The sequence below is a fragment of the Phyllostomus hastatus genome, unplaced genomic scaffold, assembly GCF_019186645.2.
Source record: "Phyllostomus hastatus isolate PE091 unplaced genomic scaffold, TTU_PhHast_1.1 phas_scaffold_501, whole genome shotgun sequence".
NCBI classification, from domain to species: domain Eukaryota; kingdom Metazoa; phylum Chordata; class Mammalia; order Chiroptera; family Phyllostomidae; genus Phyllostomus; species Phyllostomus hastatus.
Window position 1 is genome coordinate 10,912,171 of NW_025334033.1, and position 24,003 is coordinate 10,936,173.

At 35.6% G+C, this 24,003-nt stretch overlaps 1 protein-coding gene and 1 non-coding gene across 2 annotated transcripts in view; one reads left to right on the top strand and one right to left on the bottom strand.

The window, feature by feature from the left end:
* The window catches only part of UBR1 (ubiquitin protein ligase E3 component n-recognin 1), a 127,244-nt gene that overhangs the window by 92,575 nt on the left and 10,666 nt on the right, over positions 1–24,003 (bottom strand). The window contains exons 2-5 of the mRNA XM_045822463.1: positions 17,104–17,360; positions 14,783–14,861; positions 4,717–4,827; positions 849–979 (exon numbers count right to left, since the gene is read on the bottom strand). Of these exons, the coding sequence (XP_045678419.1) occupies positions 849–979; positions 4,717–4,827; positions 14,783–14,861; positions 17,104–17,360 (578 nt within the window). The remainder of the gene's footprint in view (positions 1–848; positions 980–4,716; positions 4,828–14,782; positions 14,862–17,103; positions 17,361–24,003) is intronic.
* LOC123809099 lies at positions 23,719–23,839 on the top strand. The gene has a single exon (XR_006783957.1). It is a non-coding gene; the product is annotated as a U5 spliceosomal RNA (small nuclear RNA).

Below are 24,003 nucleotides of genomic sequence, written 5' to 3' on the forward strand. Positions count from 1 at the left end.
TGTAATTTTGTGAACCTGCTAAGATTACACAGATAAAAAAATTCTCACAAGGCCCAAATTATATCTTATATCTGGTCTGGAATTCCCTTTTGCATTCATTAAGAGCAAATATTATTGGCCTTGGCCAGGTAACTCAGTTGGTTAGATCATCATTCTGATCCCTAGTCAGGGCACATATAAAAAGCAACCAATGAATGCATAGGGGGAACAAATTAATGTTTCTCTCTAAATAAAGAAATCAATCATTATTATTTATTTATTTATTTATAAAGCAAATATTATTGTCACTGAAAGATTCATGGCTGTCAGGAATTGCTGGATTTGAGCTTAAAAATGTTAAATATCTACAACTGAAATAATCCTAGATGCCAAAGCACAGGGCAGAGGGCTACCTCCTCATCCTGTTATCAAACGTTTTTTGATCATAAAGGCCCGGGTAAAGGAAGACACACTGTGCTTAAGTCCCTACCTTTGTTCACAAACCTCTGGGAAACCTGGAGGTTGGTTCAGGACAATATCAGACTAGGCAAGTTAGTACTTGCCTACTGAAATAAGTGGCTGCTAGGGACTTATATCATTCAGAATTAAGACCCTCCCCCCAATTTTTTTTTTTTGTAAAAACCAGAAGCTCCTGACTATGCTCTTCTTTTTGGCTTAATTTCTGTTAGTGATTAGTAGAGCATCTCATATAAATGGACATTTTGGAAGTGCTCCCAAGACATAATTCTCTATAAAATTTTCATAGTAATAATAAATTAAGCAATAAATAACAAAAACATTTTCCTAACACTTATTTTGCAATATAAATAACCATCACTAAAACTTCTACCTTTTAAAAATTTGCCCACCTTATCTGGAGTTCAGAAGGCAGTTCTTTTTCTTCTTCCCATATAGTCATTTCTACAATGTATTTTATAACTGAAGGGAATATTTTCCTGGCTTGGGCAATTACCTCTTCATTCAATGGACCACGTAAGTTCTGTAAGAAAGTAGAGAAAACCACACTACCAACATTGTATACAAATAAGTGGATGAGGAAGATAATGCTATTAATTTATAATAATTACTTTAATGAGTTCATTACACGACCCTCCAGGAATGAAATCAAGTTGCTATTCATACCAGTTTAGCTTAACTCCCTGTGGCCAGGTTAGTGCTACAGATAACAGAAAGGAAAGGAGGCAGAACCATGCCCCCCTTTTAATGATGCTCTCCCATACGAATGTCTCTGCCTTTCTTTGTAGCCTCATTATGATAATATCAGAGAACTACTGGTTATCTCTTATAGCTTACAAAAAACTTTGTCATAATTTATTTCAAATGATCCTCAAAACCACTCTGTAAGAAAGGCAGAGAATTAATGACACTTAAAGGGTAAGAAACCCATCCAAGGCCAAAGAGCCTATAACTAGTAGAAGGAAGACTAAAACCTGGGTCTTTTGACTCCCATAAAAAAACAGTTCATTACAGAAAATTGCCTCCTTAATAAGTCTTGTTCAAACCAATCAGCTTAAAAAAATGCATCCAAATGCTCTGGTTCGTTAACCATTATAAAAATGCAAATCAAAACCACAATAAAATACCTCTTCACACTTATCAGGGTGACTATAATCAAAAAGGCAGAAAATAAGTGTTGGCCAGGATGTGGAAAAATGTTAACCCTTATGCATTGCTGGTAGAAATGTAAAATGGGGCAGCCAATCTGGAAAACAGTCTAACAGATGCTCAAAACATTAAGCACAGTTACCATATGACTCAGCCATTCCACTCTACGCTATCTATGCAAGAAAAGTGAAAACATTATGTCTGCACAAACACTTATACAAATGTTCATAGCAGCATCATTCATAATAGCCAAAAAGTAGAAACACCCCAAAATCCATCAACTGATAAATGGATAAGTATAATGTGGTATATAGCTATACACTGGACTATTACTTGGTCATAAAGAGGAATGAAGTACATGTTACAACACAGATGAACCTTGAAAACATGCTAAGTGAAAGAATCCAATTACAAAAGAACATATATTGTATGATCCCATTTATATAAAATGTCCAGAATAGGCAAATCTTTAGAGACAATTTAGGTATCTAAGTGTGGGGAGTTTGAAAGAAATAAAGAGTGACTGCTAATCAATATAGGGTTTCTTTGGGAGTGATGAAAATGTTCTATAATTAATTGTGATGATAGTAACACAACTCTGTGAATATATTAAAAAACACTATACACTTTAAATGGGTGAATTTTCTTATATGGTATGCAAATTATATCACAATAAGCTATTTAAACAGAGGACTAAGCAGGGAAAAATCATAGCAGCTATTCAAGAGAAAAAAATCTAACAGAAATTCAGTATAAATCTGTGAGACACCTGGTCAGTGCTGAAGAACTGAGTTAATTCCTTGGTGTATTGGAAAAAACACAAAGAGCTGCCATATTAACAAACAGTAACTCTTCTGATCCAGAAACACAAGATGTTTCTCCATTTATTTAGATCTTTTAAAAATTTCTTTCAATAGTGTTTTACAGTTTTCAGAATATAAATTTTATGTCTTCCTAAATTTATTTCTAAATATTTTATTCTTTGCTACTATAGTAAATTGAATTTTTCATTAATTTCATCTTCAGATGATTCATTAGAGTATATAGAAATACATGTAATTTTTGTATAATTACTTTGTGTCTTATAATCTTGCTGAACTTATTAGTTCTAATAATTTTTTAGTAGATTCTTTAGGATTTTCTATGTATCAAATCATGTCGTCTGTAAATAGAGTTAGTTTTACTTCTTCCTTTCTAACATGGATGCCTTTTATTTCTTTTTCTTGCCTAACTGCCCTGGCTAGAACCTCCAGTACAATAATGAATAAATGTGGCAAGAGGTGAATCTTTGTCCTGTTTCTGATGTTTGGGAGACAGTATACAGTATAATTACAGCCGTGAAATTTTCATAGATGTACTTGAGCAGGTTAAGGAAGTTCCCTTCTATTAAGTTTATTAAGTCTTTTTATCATGAAAGTGTGTTGGATTTAGTCAAATGTTTTTGTTGCGTCTATTGGGATAATTGTGTAGCTTTCGTGTAGTTTTGGTTTTTATTCTATTTACACGGTCTGCTACATTAACTGATTTTCAGACATTAAACTGTGTATTGCATTTTACATCAGATAATGCTCATTATGCCACATCACCCTACTACTAGTGATAATGCTAATATTCATCACTAGACACCTCCATTGTCAAGTTTCATTTCTTTTCTCTATGACTAGCAAGTAAACTATGAGATGACAATTTAGAACCATGTGAATATTGTTCTTCATCAATTCAAGTCTTAATGGTTTAAGCATCCATTAATGATCATTATCTATCGTATATTTCCTTAGGGCTTGCCAAACGTTAATTTTTCTTATACTATCCCTTCTCTATTAGCTAGTGTTAACCTATAAAGAAAGAGCTTTACTTCACCAACTGGAAACAGTTGTTTACCATGGAACACAATTCCTACCAATTTTTAGAATAAAGAATTGATATAACCACTACCATGGTGACAAATTTCTATCTATTTTAGCTTTCATTCAAGTATCACTGGGAACTCAGGGGTTTTTTTATTCCTACCCAAGGACATATGTATTAATTTTTAGACAGAGAGGAAGGGGGGAGGAGAGAAACATCTATGGTGAGAGAGAAATATCAATCAGTTGCCTCCTGTACACACCCTGGCTGGGGATCAAACCCACAACCTTTTGATGTGGAGGACGATCATCCAAGCAACTGAGCCACCTAGCCAAGACAGAACTCATGGATTTTTATATATTTAGTATGAGTCAGTCAATTATAGTGGTTATTTGTTATTATTTTTTTAAGTTCCAATTGTTTAACTCAGGTCAATGAGAGACCTATCCAGCTGGGTCCTAGGTTCTTTTTATATAAACTCATTCTCACAAGCTTACCTATTCCCTCAGACCTGGAATCTAGTATTTTCAAGCAATTCCTGATTTCATTTAGTGGGGAGCAATACAGAAAGAGATTAAAATTTGAACTCTAGGGATGTTCACTGCTAAGGATAAACAGTTTAAAGAGTATGAAATCTGTTCTTCAAGTTTTGAAAAGAATTCCTCTGTGAAACTATTTGAACATGGCATTTTTTAGAAAGTATTGTCTCATGGCAATTTTCTGAATTTCTTCAATGGTTATAAATCGTTCAAGTGTTCTGTGTTTGAGTAAACTATGGCACTTTACAGTGTTTAATGAAATAATCCATTTTCAAATGTATCTATAGCGTCATATGAGAGTCTTTTATAATCTTTTTAATATCTTCTGTGGTTCTATTTCCTCATTCTCCTTTCTAATTCTAGATAGTTGAACTGGCTTAACTATTTTTCCTTGATTAGGATATACAGTGGATAATCAATTTGTTGACTTTTTTTAAAGAAAAGTAATTATTAAGTTTATGTGTCAGTTCTACTGTCTTCTAATATATTACATTTGGCTTCTGTCAATAATTACTTCCATTTGCTCTTTTATGCTTAAATAGATATCATTTACTCTTACTTATGAAACTGCTTAACAAAAAATATTCTGAGTTATCTTTTCAATATGAATTCATTATCAGGATTCTCAATGAAATTCAGTTTAACCCACACACATAACATTTATTTCTATCTAATTTCATCAAGCTTAAAGTAGTTAGCATTAAAAAAAAACTAATATTCTTACCTCTTTTGTAGTAGCTGCTGTTCCAGGTTCATGACTTACACAAAAAGGGCCACTTTTCCAGGCCTCTGTGTCTCCACAGTCACAAAACCCTCCTCCAGTAGAAGTATGCATCTAATAAATGAAAAATGAGTGTCTTGATTTCAAAACATATTACAAAGCAAGGAAGACTGATACAGATGATTCAAATAATAAATGTTCCCTAATATTTCAACCTGAGTTGCATTTAATTTAATGGAAACTAGATATATCAAAATCTAAATATTAACCACAACAGAAATGGACCATCAAAATTGATAAATTTTTGAAACATACTCTAATTTTTAAATAATATTTTTTAACACTTACTGATTTTAGAGAGAGGAAGCAGGGAGGGCCTAAACAGTAGTTTTTAGAATTATATACTAATAGAGAAGAACAGATTGTACAGTGTGCAAAAGATTCTATCTATACAATACCCTGAATGCTTGAGTGATGAGATTTTCTAATTAAACAGAAATTTTAAAAGTATTATAATGATACCTATATTATACTTAAGAAATGTATAAAGTAGTTTCATCTATTTAGTGTCCTACAGGAACTAAAATTATTTACATTTTTCCTGTGAGGACTGTTGCAAAAAAACATCTAAAATATACTAAGCCAGATAGAAAATGATGACAATGCCTTGATCCTGAATTTTCCCCAGAACTTCCCCTCTAAAACATACAATGAACAAGGGAAGCAATAAAATAAGGAAACAAAAAACAAACACTTCAACTTTCAGGTAACATTCTATCAGAGTCCCCATTGCCTATCACTTCAAGCCTACGGATGCAGACAAGAGAGGGAAGTTTAAGAGACTCCATTAAAGAGAGCAGAGGAGTACAGATAACTTAGATAAAGCACCGGCAAAATCATACCCGAGAAGAGAAAGCCCAATGCTAAGGAATATATACTGAACACAGGTTGGGACTTAGTGGTTTGCAGAGAAAGAGCATGAAAGCAAGCAAGAGACTAGAAGTGGCAACCTCAGAGGAGCATTGCTTTTGGGAGAAAATCAAACACGTTTATAACAAAGCTAAGTCCTTAATGATGGGGTAAGGAAGTAAGAAGGGAAAATTGAGGATCCTACGGAAGTGAGAAAAACAACACATGCCCAAATGTCTCCTCCCCTCACCCCTACCACCACCGGCATCTCTAAAAGAAAGTTCGCAGAAGAGGGCAAAATGACAGGAGAGAGCATTTGTGAGTCCTGTCCATGAAGTAAAAAAATAGAAAAAGTACACCACATCCACACAAAACTACTACAAAAAAAGGGCAAAAAATGCAACTAAGAGCCAAAACCTAATCATGAAGCTAAAGGAAACTGTAACATAATTCTCCAAACTAAATTACATAGCCTTAAACAGGCATTTGGGGATATGAAAATCCTTAGTCATATTAAAATACCTTTTATCAGAAATAGAGAAACTAAGAAGAGAGTGCATCCCCCCAAAAGAAAAAAGGTTAAATAAAATGAGATTTGATGGAACTCAGGGGGGAAAAATTAGGAAGAAAAGCCTATCGGAAATCAATTCTAAATTACAAGGTGTCCAAGATAATAGACTCAATGAAAGTTAATAAATAGCATTGAAACAGAGCAGGAAAACAAGAGAATTAAAATATGATGAAGTAAAGAAATACAGGGTCAGAGAAAAAGTGGTTGAAATAAAATACAGGCTTAAGAAAGCCAATATAAGTATAACTGGAGTCTCCAAAAAGAAAATCAAGACGATGCAACAGAGCACATATTTAAATCTGTAATTTAATTAAGCTTCCAAGGGAAAAAACAAGACCTAAATATACACATTAAAAGAGCCCATGAGTAACTGGAAAAACTCACCCAGTATAATTAACTCCAAAATATATCCTACAAAAAGAATTAGACTTTAAAGATAAAAGCCCTGGGGCCTTCAGGCGAAAAGATGAAATAACATAACAGCAAGAAAATTAGACCGACATCAGACTTCTCAATAACATATAAAACAAGACAATAGCAGAGCAGCATTTTCCAAAACAGAAAATGTAAGCTAAAGTTATTATCTCCAGCCAAGCTATAAAAATACAATTCTGAACATGTCAGAACTTAGGAAAAACATGTATACATGACCCCTTCCTAAAAAATCCAACTGAGCAGAGATCAGCAAACTTTCTGTATGAAGGGACAATAAATATTTTAGGCTTTACAGGTCATAAATCTCTACTGAACTACTCAATTCTGTTGTAGTAGAGAAGTAGCCATAGACAATAAACAAAGGAGCGTGGCTAAGTTCCAATTAAACTTTATTTATGGGCACTGAAATTTTATTTTCATATAATATTTTTAAAGATTTTATTTACTTATTTTTAGACAGAAGGGGAGGGGGGGAGGGAAGGAGGGAGGAAAAGAAACAGCAATGTGTGGTTGCCTCTCACGCGCCCCCTACTGGGGACCTGGCCTGCAACTCAGCCATGTGCCCTGACTGGGAATCGAACCAGAGACCCTTTGGTTCACAGGCTGGTGTTCAACCCACTGAGACACACCAGCCAGGTATATAATTTTAATGCATCATAAAATACGATTTTTCTGTCTTTTATCCCAACCATCTAAAAATGTAAAATCCATGCTTAGCATTCAGACCATACAAAAATAGGCAGTGAGCCAGATTTGAACTACAAACTGAAGTTTATCAACTCCTATGGGACAAAGAGGTAACTGCGGAAACTTCAGAAAACAGAGAGATGAAGAATTTTATATATTTAATTGTAGGGTTAAGAACAAATCAAAAGTGAGGACATGGACAGAAAAATGTAAACATATAATCTCACAAACAGAAAGACTATAACTAAGAAATGAGAGAAGGAAAAGAGAAGGTAACATAAGATGACCAATTACTATACAGGTTACACGTAATAGAAGGGAATCAAAGATACCATTAAAACTGACTGACTTGACAATAAAAAGTAAGAAAAGAGATAAAAAGAAACTATGGGTAGTATAACAATTATTATATAGAGGTAACTGCTAGAACAAAAGTACCAAAAAATTAGCATATACAAATCAATATTTCTTCCTTTATATACATAGTAAGCTGAAAGATGCTAGACCATCCACAGTTACTAAAAATAAAGCTATAGCTAAAGAAGGTAAAATACAATCTTAATATATGGGAATGCCATAGAAGTGAGGCACAAAATTCAGAAACATTTTTTAAATGGCAAATTTAATAATATACAAATTTAGAACATCAATAAGATAAATGATAGCATAAATCAAGTTAAAAAGGCAGAAACAAATCTTATAAAACCAAACATACACTTAACTTATAGTCCAGCTATCCCACTCCTAGGTTACTCAAGAGAAATGAAACACGCCCACACAAAGAATTGGATTGGAATGCTTATAGCAGCTTTATTTAAAAGCTAGTAACAACCCAAATGTTCATCAACTGCTGAATAGGTAAACTGTTGCACACCCATATAATGGCATACAGATTAAAAAGGAAAAAACTGCTGATACATGAGAGGATCTCAAAGGCATTATGCTAAGTGAAAAGAAACTAGTTACTCCATACTATATGCTTTCATTTATATGACATTCTGAAAATGTCATATAAATGCAAAACTATATATACAAACAGAAAACAGATCAATGACTGCCAGAAGCTGGGGGTAGGGAGAAAAAGAACCACAAAGGAAAACTAGAGAACTTTTGGGCATATCGTAAATGTTTTGTATCTTGAGGGTAGGTTTTATTGTATGCAAATTATATCTCAATAAATATAACTTTAAAAATAAAAGTTTTAAAACAGAAACATGCTAAGAGAGTATCTGTAAAGTATCTGACACAGCAGGAAGGAAAAGACAATAGAAAAATAAATAAAAAGTAGAAATAGGCAATACACTGAAGAAATTAAACATATAATTAAAATATGAAAAGATGTTAATTACTGGTAACAACAGAAATGCAAATTAAAATAATGAGATGAACCACACTAGGGAAAAATCTATGTAAATTTTAAATGCACATACTGTTCAATACAGAATATCTACCTCTAAGAATCTAGCCTTAGGTATTCTTGAACATATACACTGAATTATATGAAAACAAAGACAGATGTACATTCCAATATTTGTTAATCAGTGAAAAACTGGAACCAATATAATTGTCTAGAAAAACAGGATGGATTAAATATAGGGTAATATAGTCCCACAAAGGAACACATGAAGCAATTAAATAAGGCAAGAGTTACTGTATGTTATCAATATAGAATTATCCTCATGATATGCTGTTAAGATAAAAATAAGTTGCAAAAAAGGAATATATAGTAGGAACCGATTTATACACACACAAACAGTTCTCCTAAATATATAAATATATGTATGTTTGTGTGCATATTTGTAAATATATTTTTAAAAAAGATCAGTAAGGATATATGTTAAAGTGTGCTTAGTTTAAGAAAGTACAATGGGCCAGAATAGCAACTATAATTTTTATTTATAATCTTCTGTATTATTATTTTTATCCTCACCTTGAGAACATGCGTATTGATTTCAGAGACAGGGGAGGGAGGGAGAGAGGAGAGAAACATCGATTGGCTGCCTTCTTGCACATGCCCTCACTGGGGACCCCTGCAACCCCAGCATGTGCCCTGACCAGCAATCAAACCCACAACCTTTCGGTTTATGGGACGACACTCCAACCAAGTGAGCCATTCCTGCCAGGACTTTTATGTATTATTTGAATTTTTAAAAGGTTGGTTTTATTGTATTGTCTGAGTAAATAAACATTTTTTATTTATTTAATCCTCACCCAAGGATATGTTTATTGATTAGAGAGAGAGAGAGAGAGAGAGAGAGAGAGAGAGAGATCCATTGGTTGCCACCCATATACGCACCAACTGGGGATCAAACTCACAACTGAGGCATGTGCCCTGACGGGATCAAACCCACAAACTTGGTGCACAGGATGATGCTATAATCAACTGGGCCATCCAGCCAGGGCAAATAAACACTTTTTAATGTTTTTGTATTTCAAAGACAATATATGTATATAAATTCTCATCATGTAAGATTACAATAATCTGATGTTAAAATAGACATTGATAAGTTACCTTTATAATTAAATCTTAGATATCAATCAGTTCTGCCTATGATTTAATGCTTTTGACCCTAACACTTTATTTCAACAAATGTTGAAAGCCTCTATGTCCCAGGTGCTATAACAGACAGTAGGAAGTATAAAATATATGAGATCTGAACATTGTCCTGGAGAAAGCTTATAGTCAGGTAGGGATAAAAAACACAAATATAAATACATCATTGCCATTTAGTAAATAAAGACAGAGATATGCAAAGGAATGGAACAGAGAAAAAGAGCATTGTTAGTTGAGTTTTGTTTTCTTCTCCAGAGTTATTTTGACTCTATGATGCGTTCCAAAAAAAGAGTACCAAGGTTACAAGCCAGTTTGGTCTTCAGTATCAGCTTCCAAGACACAAGAAGACTCTAGTTAGGTGAACCCGGCTACTATTTTGGTTCTATTCAATCAAAGCCATATTACTCTGATCTTGACTTTTTAGAATTTAATCTACTCTTCAAATCAAAAACCTTGGTCCTCTTTTTTGCCCACCTGGCGAACATATTAGCTGAGAGAGAGGATGAGAGAAACATCGATCAGTTGCCTCCTACAGGCACCCAGACTGGGTTCGAGGAGAGAAACCAGCAACCTATCCTGCCCGTTCCCCACTCACCATGGGCACTGGCCACCCAGCCACTGACCAAGAAGGCCCAGGAGACAGTGCAACTCTGGAGTAACCTGTCCTACCCTGGAGCTCTCAGGAGACATTGGCCAGCATCTCAGAAGTGGTGGCTTCAATACATTCCATCAAGTGTGACAGAGGCTGCAGCACATGCTGGACAATAGACCTTCAGAAGCAGGCAGATGGCACTTAATGCCCAGGGGACGGGAGGAAGACACCTGTGGGAGGGACCTATGCATATCCCCAGCTCTCACTGTGATATTTTATGATGTTTTGGTGGGTGGCTATTTGTGGTATTTTTCTCTAAACTTTCTTTTATGTTTTTTTAATTTAAGATGTTTTATTTATTTATATTTTTAGAGAAAAGGGAAAGAAAGGAAAAAGAGAGGGAGAGAAACATCAGTGTGTAGTTGCCTCTTGTGCACCCCCTACTGGGCACCTGGCCCATAACCTAGGCATGTGCCCTGACTGAGAATCAAACCAAAGACCCTCTGGTTCACAGGCCAGCACTCAATCCACTGAGCCACACCAGCCAGGGCTAAATTTCCTTTTAGTGCAAGCAATATTTTACAATAAAAAATATATACATGGTCCTGGCTAGGTGGTTCAGTTGGTTGCAACATCATCTTGATACGCCAAGATTGTGAGCTCAATATCCACTCAAGGTACATACAAGAAGCAACCAATGAATACGTCAGTACATGGAACAACAAATAGAAATCTGTCTCTCTCTCAAATCAATATATATTATATATATGGTTGGGCACTAATCTTTTTTTTATCCTCACCAGAGGATATGTTCATTGATTTTCAGAGAGAGGAAGAGAAAAAAAAAAAACTTAGATGTGAGAGAGAAACACCAATCAGTTGCCTCCCGCACGTGCTCCAACCCAGGATTGAACATGCAACCTTTTGGTATACAGGACAACACTCCAACCAGCTGAGATACTCAGCCAGGGCATGAATCATTCCCCTGGAAAAAACAAAAACAAAAACAAAAAAACCTTTGTCCTGTCAGCAAAAATGACTGCAAAATAAACTACCAAAGACCTTGGTCCCATTATCCAGGAAGAGAGCAAAGTTAAGTAGCAATGCAAGGATATACCATTATTCCATATTCACCTTTCTAAAATAAGAAAAGAGAAACAACATTAAGAACAATTTAAAATTTCATTTTAATAGTGATGATAAAATTACTTAAAAAATCAGTTCAGTTAAAAAGTTTCTGTTAAAAGGTTTCTGCATGCCCTGACTGGCTGGGCATCGTCCCAAAAACTGAAAGGTAGCATGTTTGATTCCCAGTCAGGGCACAGGCCTGGGTAGCAGGCCAGGTCCCTGGTTGGAGGCATACAACAGGCAACTGATTGATGTTTCTCTTACACACTGATGTTTCTCTCTCTCTTTCCCTTTCCCTTACCCTCTCTCTAAAAAATAAATAATCTTTAAAAAGGTTTCTGCAGGTTCTGCAGATTTCTACACTGCTACTTGTACTACATTTGGTATAATTCTTTCCTAAAACAATTTGGCAAAATGTATTAAGGACTTTTAAATGTTCATTTAAAAAAATTAATAGACTTTACTTTTTAGAGCAGTTTGTTTGAAGAAAATCTGAGCAGAAAACACAGAGTTCATATAAACCCCATCTTCCCTGGACCCTACAATGTTTCGCATATTAGTAAGATCTTGCATTAGTGTGGAACATTTGTTACAATTGTAATTGGTTATGAGGAACATAACCAATGATCGAACATGTAAATTCCATCACTTTAGTGATTACTTTAGTAATCTTGGGAAAACATTTTAACCACACTGTATCATAGGCTTCTCAATCTGTTTTTCTTTGTGCACTATATAATAATACCTATACCCTATTATTGGGAACCACTCTGCCTGGTTTCAGAAACTGTAACCCCCATGGCTAAGACTGAGTGAGAGACCTTGAGACCCTAAGTCACTAAGGAGACAAAACTTATTTCCTTGGCTGGGGCGCCACCTCTGACCACTTTACTTCACCCTGCCTGGCCCCCAGTGCATGACTGGTTATCCAATGATGGGTAAGATTCCTCAAGGGAGAGATGACCTAAGACAGGCAAGGTCATGAGGGGGCCCTCAGGGAAGGACTTGGGGGGCCATGGAGAAAGGGGATGATGCACCGTTGCCCCATGACTTTGACATAGCCTGAGTCCTCATTCTGTCTGCAAGAAGTCTCCTAATCTCTTGGCTTCCTTACTTCCCCTGCTCCATTTAAGCCTGAAACAATGCTGGAGGTGGATATGGTCCTGTGCTGGAAAGGGTGTGTTCCCCTGGGGCAATCAGGCCTAAGAAAGAATGCATAAAATTCTGTGAAACCTGCTTTGCTAAGGCCCTCAATTTAAATGATAAGGGTCCAAGCATGAAGTGAGTTTGTTCCCCAAAGTTTTATGGTCCTTTAACTATCTGACCTTGACTCAGAATTAGCCCTCAGAGTTCTCTGAATGTTATCTATTGTTTGATCGTTACTGCCTGACAATGATTGATGAGCTTTTCATATATGCCTAGGCAAATTAAGCCAATAAAAGCCTGTCAAGGCAAGTGTTGGGGCGCTCTCCCCTTGAGAGTGGCCATGCTGTCCCTTTTCCTCCACAGGACTTTGGTGGTCCATGTGAATCTGTCTTGTCTTATCCATAATGCCAAGGACACTGTGGGCCAGTGGCCCCATCACCCTATACTTATAGCCCATCACATCCAGAGCTAAAAGCAATAATGTCAAGGCTAGTCTAAAAACATAAAGAGTATGCCCTGTCCAGGTAGCTCAGTTAGTTAGAGTGTCAACCCCATGCCCCAAGGTTGTGGCTTTGATCCCCAGTCAGGACACATACAAGAACTGATCAATGGGTGCATAAATTGGTGGAACAACAAGTCGATATTTCTTTCTCCTTACTTCACTCTCTCTAAAATCAATTAAAAAAAAAACAAACACATAAAGCTTTCAACACTTTCAACTCTATGGAAAACACAGTCTACATAACTCAAAGATATTATTTATATTTACATAAAACTTTAGGCATGCTATATATACAAAAAGAAACATCAGTCATTACGTCTGTCTAAGCCCAGAGTACAAAACCCATACTATTATCTGAGAAATACATTTCAGCTCAAAATAACAAGGTTGTCTAAAAATGTAACAGGAAAGAAAAAAGCCCTCAACTTCATTAGTAATTAGGAAAATTATTAAGATCACAATGTGATACTATTATGTAACCACCAGATGGGCTAAAATGAAAAAGATACCAAATCTCGCAAAAATGTGGAGCACTGAGAACTCTCAAATACTGTTGGAGAACCTATAAATTGGTATATCCACTTTGGAAAACAGGCGGACATTATCTACTATGATTAAAGATTTACACTCTAGAACATGGGTGTCAAACTCATTTTCACTGGGGGCCATATCAGCCTCGAGGTTGCCTTCAAAGGGCTGAATATAATTTTAGGACTGTATAAATGTAACTACTCCTTAACCAGGAGCAAGGAGCTCCGTGCTATCGCAGGGTAGAAACAAAGTGGAGGGCTGGATTCAGCTGGGGGCCTTGTGTTTGCCACCTGTGCTCTAGAACTCAGCAATTCTATTCCAGATATACAGCCCAGAAAAACTCCTGTACATGTATACTAAAACACACAATAAGAATGGTCATAGCAGAATTGTTCATAATAGCCCCAAATCGGAAGCCATCTATATTATTCACATACAGCACAATAAATAGACAATATAGATTACTGAGCATTATAAGGCCACTGTATAAATTACAGCTACATTCATAATGCTGAGTGAAAGAAGTTACTGAACAAGAAAAAGATATAGTATGACTTCACCTATATATATAAAGTTCAAAAACAGATAAAACTTTCCAATATCATTTCAGTGATAGGCTGAAAGGAAAATCAAGAAAATCATTATCACAAAACACAAAAGAGGTTGTTGCAAGGGATGAAAGGCTGTGATCTAGTAAGGACAAATGGCAAGCCTCTGAGAGTTGGCAATGTCTTACCTTCTGGCCTAAAGTGGTTACATGGGTATTTGCTTTATATTCTTTAAGCTGTTCATATCCATTACACAATTTCTTGTGTAAATTTGATATACTCACATAAAAACTGTATGGGGCTACTTCTTAAGACAAATGTCCCATCACATGATATGCTTCATCAGAACTAAAGGTTCACATGTCAGAACTATAATAGCAGGAATTCAAGAACTGGTCAGGGATATGAACTAGATGGCCCAACAGATTCCTGCTGATCTACATATTTTATGGCTCTATTTTCATACCTTGTAACGATGATTTTTATGAACACTATTCTGGAAGCAGTCCATACAGAGTACACATGTTGGATCAATTGCACAATCTCTGAAAAAGATTAAAAAACAGATTCCAAAATTTAGATTATTCCCACTGATGCTTATGGTATGACTACAATGTAATGTGAATAAGTCTCTTACATTGCCTACAAACTGAATGTGAAAATACTTCAAAAACAAAATTCCAAATAATTTTGGTCTCGTTTTAGCTATATTTATCCAAATTTAGATATTTGGTTTTGTTTCTTAATTCACCCTCATTACTTTGAGCTTGCAAGTGGTTTCAAACCGTTAAGCTACAACTCAAAATTAGTTTTGTGAAAAATGATCAGCTTTATAAATTATTTGCAATCATCTTACCCTATTGTATTTCTAAATATAATTAACACTGTTCACTGTAAATGAAGCTTGGACAAAGACAAAATTCATTAGAATGTAAGTATCATAAGGGCAGGAATTTCTATTTATTTCATATGTTGATATGTCCCAAGCACCTAGAACAGTGCCTGGTACATGGTAGATATTCAACTAATACTTATTGAATGAATGAAATTTAATCTCTCTTAATCTCTTCCTTAATAACTACTTTTAAAATGTACTAGTTTATTTAACATTTTCTGGAAACATTAAGATCAATATACAGTAAGTCCTCACTTAATGTCATCTATAGGTTCTTTGACTTTAAGTGAAACAACATATAACAAAACCAATTTTACAATAAGCTAACTGATATAAACAAGAGTTAAGTTCCTATGGCATCTCACCAACGTTATAACAAACAACATTGAACAAAACATTATTTGAGGACCTGCTATAAATCAGTGTGAAATAAAAAATTAATAAAATATTGAGAAGGGTTGAAGAGAGAGAATTGGGAAGTTTTAAAAATGAATCTTAAAATGCTAGTAGGAAATAAAGATTGTCTAATAATACTCTCTAATATATGTGTGATCTACTGACTTATTTAGAGCAGGATTTCTAAACCTTAGCAGTAACGACATTTTGAACCAGACAGTTATTTTTTAGGAATAGAGGAGACTGTCCTGTGCATTGTAGGATGTTTAAGCAGCAACCCTGGCCTCTACCCACTGCTACCATTTCCAAAGTTATGACAATTAAAAATGTCTCTATGACACTTTTGGAGAAATGAGGTCTACCAATGTTTACTATGCTTTAGTTGAAACTGATTGGGCTTCAGCTAAAAATACATAAGATAAATGAATCTTCCCATGCTATACAGCAAAACAGTACACAAAATACATAAACTGCCTTTTTTTCTAAGAAAAGAATTAGATAATAAGCCCTGGCTGGTATGGCTCAGTGGACTGAGCATGGGCCTGCAAACCAAAGGGTCATCGGTTTGATTCCCAGTCAGGGCACATGCCTGGGTTGTGGGCCAGGTCCCCTGTTAAGGATGCATGAAAGGAACCACACTTTGATGTTTCTCTCCCTCTCTTCTTTCCTCCCTTCCCCTCTCTCTAAAAATAAGTAAATAAAATCTTTAAAAAAAGATTTGGATAATAACACAGTATATTCTAAACAGCTAGTAATTACACATAAACCAGTCAAACCTGGAATTATAGTGCAGCAAAAACCAATCCTCTGTATTTATAAAGTCTAAAAAGTCACCTTCCTAACCTAAACTATCTCTAATAAAGGGGGGGGGAAAACTAAAAGTGCTGCTAAGATCTAAAAGTTGAAAATTTCAGGCAGAAGTAGGGAGTAAAAAAGTTCTCTGTGTTACCATGGCATTTAAATCAACTGCCCTCACAAAGGGCAAAAAGCCTAAAGCTGCTTCCAGTTTTCGTACCACTGGCCTCCCTTACCCAACAAAATTCTAACTGTTCCTATAGGTCCATAATCTTTTGGCACCAAATCTCACTTGGTGGCAAAAAAATGACTTGAAATGTCATTAGACTACAGACTTTATTTATACCATTTGCTGTGAATATTCATACATTTCTTACAGAAATGCTGTGTTTGATTATAATAGAGAAGTATTCAGAATTCTGAAATATACCTGGCCCCAAGGGTTTCAAATAAGGGTATGTGGACTACATAAAAAGTCAAAAATCTATCACACATTTTTGGAGAACATGAAGAAAAAAATGAGAGAACTGTTTAGTTATGTCATACTAAAAAACAAGCTATACTAGCAAAAACAGACTTATCAGTGCATAATAAAAGTTAAGTAGAATTAAACATGTAATAAACAAAGAAAGCTAATACATCATGAAACAAGTACAAAATATCAAGATTGTAATTTAATCCTGTAAATTTCTAATTCTTACCTACAAGAATATGTTGTCTCTCCACTTTTGAAAACCTTACCACAGAGTTGAAATGCTCCACTATGTTTTAGTTTCTCTAAAGAAATATCTGGATCTTCTCCAAATAAACACCATTCCATTGGAGTGAATATTGACGTTTGTATACTTTCCTCCTGCTTTTCCAAGTCTGGGTCCATTTCAGCCAAATAAATTTCAGGCACCAACTGGGCCAAATGGTGCAAGAAAGCAGTATCAAAGTCAAGCTGCTGATCCCACCACTGAAAGAAAAGGAAAGAGTAAACTTTGTTACAAGTTCCTTCTTAAAAATCTAGGGGCACCAGTAATGGCACAGTTCTGTAATTTCAGAGAAAGAGATTTTTAATCTATTCTTATTTTATTCTTGGCAATACAAAAATAAGGCAATAAAAAAAAAAAGCCTTGGAGCCCTGCTAGTGTGGCTCAGCAAACTGAGTGCCAGCCTGTGAACCAAAAGGTCGCTGGTTCGAATCCCAGTCAGGGCACATGCCTGGGTTGTGGCCAGGTCCCCAGTTGGTGGGGTGAAAAAGGCAACCGATCGATGTCTCTCTCACACATAGATGTTTCTCTCCCTCTCCTTCTCCCTTCCTTCCCCTCTCTCTAAAAGTAAATAAATAAAATAATAAAAGCTTTGCAAATAAGTGATTGCCCACATATACCATAGATATCTAGAATAAAGAACAGTAGCTGTAGTGTATGAGAATGATCCTTCCCTTCTGGAATGGCCAACTTTTGGTGTGTAAAGGTGATTCTACTATTAGTTCAAGGTTGTACAAAGCACTTCCCATACTCTTAGGTTGTTTTAGGGAACCATGTATTTAATGAGAGCAAGATGAATGAGTGCCAAAGAGTTTTTAGAACACAAAGAGCACTAACCATCAAAGAAAAAACGGGAAAGTAAAACCTTCTGCTCTTCAAAAGAAACTGTTATGGATGGCTTATGTGTCATGCTTATTTGCACATGAAAACATGCCCAACATTATTAGTCATTAAGAAAATTCAAATTAAAATGACAATAAGATCACCCTACACAACCTATCAGAATGTAGGCAAAAAATAAAATAAAAACTGGCAATACCAAGTATCAACAACAATGCAGAAAAGTGGAAAAGGAAAATGTGGTAGGAATTCAAAATGGGACAGCCACTTCATAAAGAGTTTAGCAGCTTCTTATAAAGTTAAACATACACTTACTATATGATCCAGCAGCCAAACTCCTGGGTATCTACCAAAAACTAAACTAAAAATGATGAAATATAAACTACAACACATCCAAAGCAAGGAGTACTACTCAGTAATAAAAGGAATAGGCAATATCAGATTGCATACAATATATGCAATATCAAAAATGCATCAAAAGAAGTCAAACTCAAAAGGCTATATCTGCCTCATAGCAGCTGGGATGAAGTTTGTGTTGAAAGCATCTATGTGAATTTAACAAAGGCCAGCTTCTGAGCAAAATAGCTGATTCCATAATAAGTGGGTGGGTTTAACTGACATTATCTGCAAGATTTCAGTAACATCACCATTCCACCCTTATCTTCAATCAAACAAAACAGCTTTCCAAATATCAATAAATGCCCAATTGAGAAAGACATTCAGGGGTTACTCACTGGCAATCTGGGCTTAATTTAAACATGAGGTCTAATTACCCCAAAACATCCAACCAGCCTAACATTTTTAATACCACTCAGTAACAGCAGGCTTAAGTGAAATGAAGCAAGGAAACAGAAGAGGATTAAAGGCATAACTGTCTATCACCCAACATTGGCAATTTAGGTCCAATTAAATTAATTACAATTAAATTAATATTGTTCATTACCACATATCAAACCCACAACCCAGGAATGTGTCCCAATAAGGAACCAAACCCAACGCATTTTTTGGCATGGAGCAGGACACTCCAACCAACTGAGTTGCTGGGCCAGGGCACTTTAAGTAAATTTTTAAAGTAAATAAAAAAGGACATAAATTAAAAGATGAAAAGGAAGAACAATGAGAGAAAATACTGTACTTGCAATAATAATCAGAATACTTTCCCCCCAAAAGAGGAACAATGCAAGGATATCTATCCTCTCCTATTCAATATTGCTTTTTAAATATGTTTATTGATTATGCTATACAGCTGTCCCATTTTTTCTCATTTTTGTTCCCCTCTGCCCTGTATCCCCCTCCCACCAGCATTCCCCTCCCCTAGTTCATGTCCATGGGTTGTACATATAAGTTCTTTGGCTTCTCCATTTCCTATACTATTCTTAACCTCCTTCTGTCTATTTTGTACCTACCATTTATGCTACTTATTCCCTGTACATTTTCTCCCTTCCCCATCCTGCTGCTGATAACCCTCCATGTGATCTCAATTTCTGTGATTCTGTTCCTGTTCCACTTGTTTGCTTAGTTCTTGTTTTGGGGGGTTTTTTTTTTTGGTTCAGTTGTTGATAGTTCTGAGTTTGTTGTCATTTTACTGTTCATGGTTATGATCTTCTTTTTCTTAGATAAGTCCCTTTAACATTTCATACAACAAGGGCTTGGTGATGATGAACTCCTTTAACTTGACCTTATCTGGGAAGCACTTTATCTGCCTTTCCATTCTAAATGATGGCTTTGCTGGATAGAGTAATCTTAGATATAGGTCCTTGCCTTTCATGTTTTTAAATACTTCTTTCCAGCCGCTTCTTGACTGTAAGGTTCCTTTTGAGAAATCAGCTGATAGCCTTATGGGAACTCCTTTGTAGGTAACTGATTCCTTTTCTCTTGTTGCTTTTAAGATTCTCTCCTTATCTTTTACCTTGAAGAATATAATCATGATGTGCCTTGGTGTGTGCTTCCTTAAGTCCAACTTCCTGGGGACTCTTGGAGCTTCCTGGACTTCCTGGAAATCTATTTCCTTTGCTGATTGGGGAACTTCTCCTTCATTATTTTTTGAAATAAGTTTTTATTTCTTGCTCTTCCTCTTCTCTTTCTGGCACCTCTATGATTTGAATGTTGGGATGTTTACAGTTTTCCTAGAGGTTCCTAAGCTTCTCCCCATTTTTTGAATTGTTTCTTCATTCTGTTCTGGTTGAATGTTTATTTCTTCTTTCTGCTCCAAATCATTGATTTGAGTACCAGTTTCCATCCCTTCACTGTTAGTTCCCTGTATATTTTGCTTTATTCACTTTGCATAGCTTTCACTTTTTCCTCTATTTTGCAACCATACTCAACCATTTTTGTGAGCATTCTGATTACAAGTGTTTTGAACTCTACATCTGATAGGTTGACTATCTCCTTATTGCTTAGTTCTATTTTTGAAACTTTGATCTGTTCTTTCATTTAGGCCATATTGTTTTGCCTCAGTGTGCCTGTTATGTTGTAAGGGTCAAAGCCTTAGAAAATCTCCAGGGCGGGGCAAGCCACTTTGCTGTGTGGGGGTGGGGTCCAAAGGAGAACAATGATTCTTGCTTGGCTCTTGGCTGGCTTTCAGTCACTTTCCCCGCTACCTACAAGCAAATTGGGCCCTTCTGGTGCTGATTCCCAGGTAGGTGGGCCTGTGTATGTTCTAGGACGCTGTGGGTCTCTCCAGTGAACTCTCCTGTGAGGATGGAAGTTTCTCCCACCACTGCAATTTTTTGGTTTTTATAGCCAGAGGTTTTGAGGCTTTATTTCCCTGCTCTGGAACCCTAAGTTGCATGATCTGTCTTGCTCCCCAGTTGTTCCTCCTGGTTTATCCACATGTTAATGTGGGACCACCCAGTCTTCCAGCTGCTGCCTATCCTCCAGCCACTGCCTTGCTGTACATAATCTCTGCCCCAACTCATCATCTCTGCCCCTCCTACATATCTGGATGAATGTTTCTTCTTTAATCCTTAGTTGTTGGGCTTCCATACAGTTTGATTTTATGGCAGTTCTGGTTATATTTTTAAATTTGTTATTGTCCCTCTTTTGCTTGTGTGAGAAGGCAAAGTGTATATACCTACACCTTCATCTTGGCCAGAAGTCTCTCAATATTGTAATAAAGTTCTTAGCTAGTGTAATAAGACAAGAAAAAAATAATAAAAGGTATGACAACTGAGAAGAAAGAAGTAAAATTGTCTCTATTTACAAATGATATGATTATCTTCATAGAAAATCTCAAGGAATTTATTTTTAAGTATTTTTTAAAGATTTTATTTATTTATTTTTAAAGGTAGGGGAGGGAGAAAAGAGCGGGAGAGAAACATCAATGTGTGGTTGCCTCTCTTGCACTCCCTACTGAGGACCTGGCCTGCAACCCAGGCATGTGCCCCGACTGGGAATAAAACTGGTAACTCTTTGTTTTGCAGGCCAGCACTCAATCTACTGAGCCATGCCAATCAGGGCTCAAGGAATTAACTTTTTAAAAACACATTAAAATTGTAAGTGAGCCCTGGCCAGGTAGCTCAGTTGGTTAGAGCATCATCCTGATATGCTAAGGCTGCAGGTTTGACCTCCGGTTAGGGTACATAAATGAATACATAAATAAGTGGAACAACAAATCATTGTTTCTCTCTCTCTAAAAATTCAGAAAAAAAAAGCCTGTAAGTGAATTGAGCAAGCTCACTATATATAGGATCAATATATAAAAAGTAACTGTATTTCTACATACTAGCAACAAAAAAAAAGGAAAATAAAATTTAAAAATAGCATTTATAACAGCATCAAAAAACAAAATATTTGGGCATTAACTTAATAAATGATGTGTAAGACTGCTACATTGAATACTACAAAACATGAAATTTCTAAAACATCCAAATAAATGAAGAGCTTTGTATCATATTCACTCATCATAAGATTCAATATGATTAAGATGTCTACTCTTCCCAAAGTAATCTACAGATTCCACACAATCCTAACAAGATTTTTATAGAAATTGACAAACTGATTCTAAAATGAATATGGAAATGTAAAGGACTTAGAAGAAACTTATACTACCTGGTTTCAGGACTTTCTATAAAGCTATACTAATTGAGACAGAGTGATATTAGCATTGAAATAAACATATTTATCAATGAAACAGAAGAGTCCAAAAATTAATCTACATAAATAAGGGGGAACCCCAAAGAATTCCAGAATTTATAAAAAATTGTGTATTTATTATTACATGTTTAAACTTCAATCATCTACAAAGTACTCTCCATTTGATACAATTCACCTATCGAGACATTTTTTCCACTGCTCAAAAACAGTTTTTGAACTGTCGATTTTGATGCCTTTTAGTGCTTTGCTGTTTTTTGTTTTACCTCTTCACATGGGCAAAACATTTCCATCTGAGGACATTTTTCATCCAGGGAAACAAACAAAAAAAAGTGGTTAGGGGTAAGAGCAGGTAAATAGGGAGGGTGGGGTATGGGGAGTCATGCCATTTTTGGTCAAAACCTGCTGAACAATTAGCATGGTGTGGGCGGGTGCACCCATAAATCACCTATCATGAAGTGGGCAAATGTGCTGAAAAAGTTTTCCAACCAAATTCACTGAAGCTGAACACAGCCTCTCACAACCCCACCAGCTGATACACTGATACAGATGGGTTTCTAGAACACTCACTTAGTGGGGAAATCCTGTACTACAAAGGCTCACCCTCCAGAAGATAATCCTATTTTTTTTGGAGGGGGTCTCCTCTTGTACATATTCAACTGATTTTTGAAAAGGAGCCAACACAAACCAAAGACAAAAAGACAGTATTTTCAAAAACTGGTGCAGGAGCCATGAGGTATCCTCATGGAGAAAATAAACGAACTTTAACTCAAACTTCACACCATACACAAAGATTAAGTTGAAATAGGTCATAGACCTAAATATAAAAGCTAAAACTATGACACTTCTTGATGAAAACACAGGAGAAAATTCTTTGACATCCTTGGAGCAATCCAAGATTTCTTGAACAGAACACAGAAAGCACTGAGGATGAAAAAGAAAAAGGATAACTGAATTTAATGAAAATTAAAACTTCCAGATGTTCTTCATGCTACTCCTTATGCAGTTTTCAAATTTTTCATATAACTAAATAATGAAGATGAATTTTTGGAATAGATATATTTTCAAATGAACATGTCTCTACTTCTCGAACCTGTCTAGCTATACACCTTTCTATGAATTTACATAGAAAGAGGAGGCAGCTAAGAAGTATACTTAATCATACACTAACCTATCTTGCCAATAGTGCACTGGGCACCAACCCACAATCTATCATGTAACTAAGGCACTGGCCATTTTGGCACAGGAACACCCTTGTCCCAAGCTGTGAGACTGTTTAGACCAAGTGTTGCCTAGGCAAAAAATTATCAAGAGAAGGAAGTATTAGGGAAGAAAAATAAGAACTCTTCAGTCTGTAAAAACAATGGCTAGATAATGCTTATAAAATTACAAAGCTTATAAAATTAACATTTATTAAATAAATATACTAATTAAATATAAAGAGTTTTAATAAGGTAAACAGATATTTGTTCACTGTATCTTAGAGTAAATTAGCAGGTGTCCCTTGAAGTGTTAAAAATAATTTTCAGGGCAAAGAAAAGGAATTAGATTTCTATTTAGCTGTGATAAATTCATAAAATTTGTCCAGGGAGTTTTATAAGATGACACAGAATTTAAAATTTACATAAGATACTCTGGTTTCCCTTCAGATTGTATAAATCTTTTGGCTTTTACTAAAGATTTCTATGGAGAGGAGCAACTCTGGAGAAAAAAACAAAAAGAATTTACAAGGTTCCATAACAAATAACTAAGGAAAGTTACAGATACCTGTTTACATATAAAGTTTTCTGAGTTTCCGCTCTTGAAGCTCAATATACCTCCATAAGACCTAATAAAACTTTATGTAAAATATTATGTTAAAATTAGGCATTGTAGTCCTGGCTTGTGTAGTTCAGTGGACTGAGAACCAGCCTT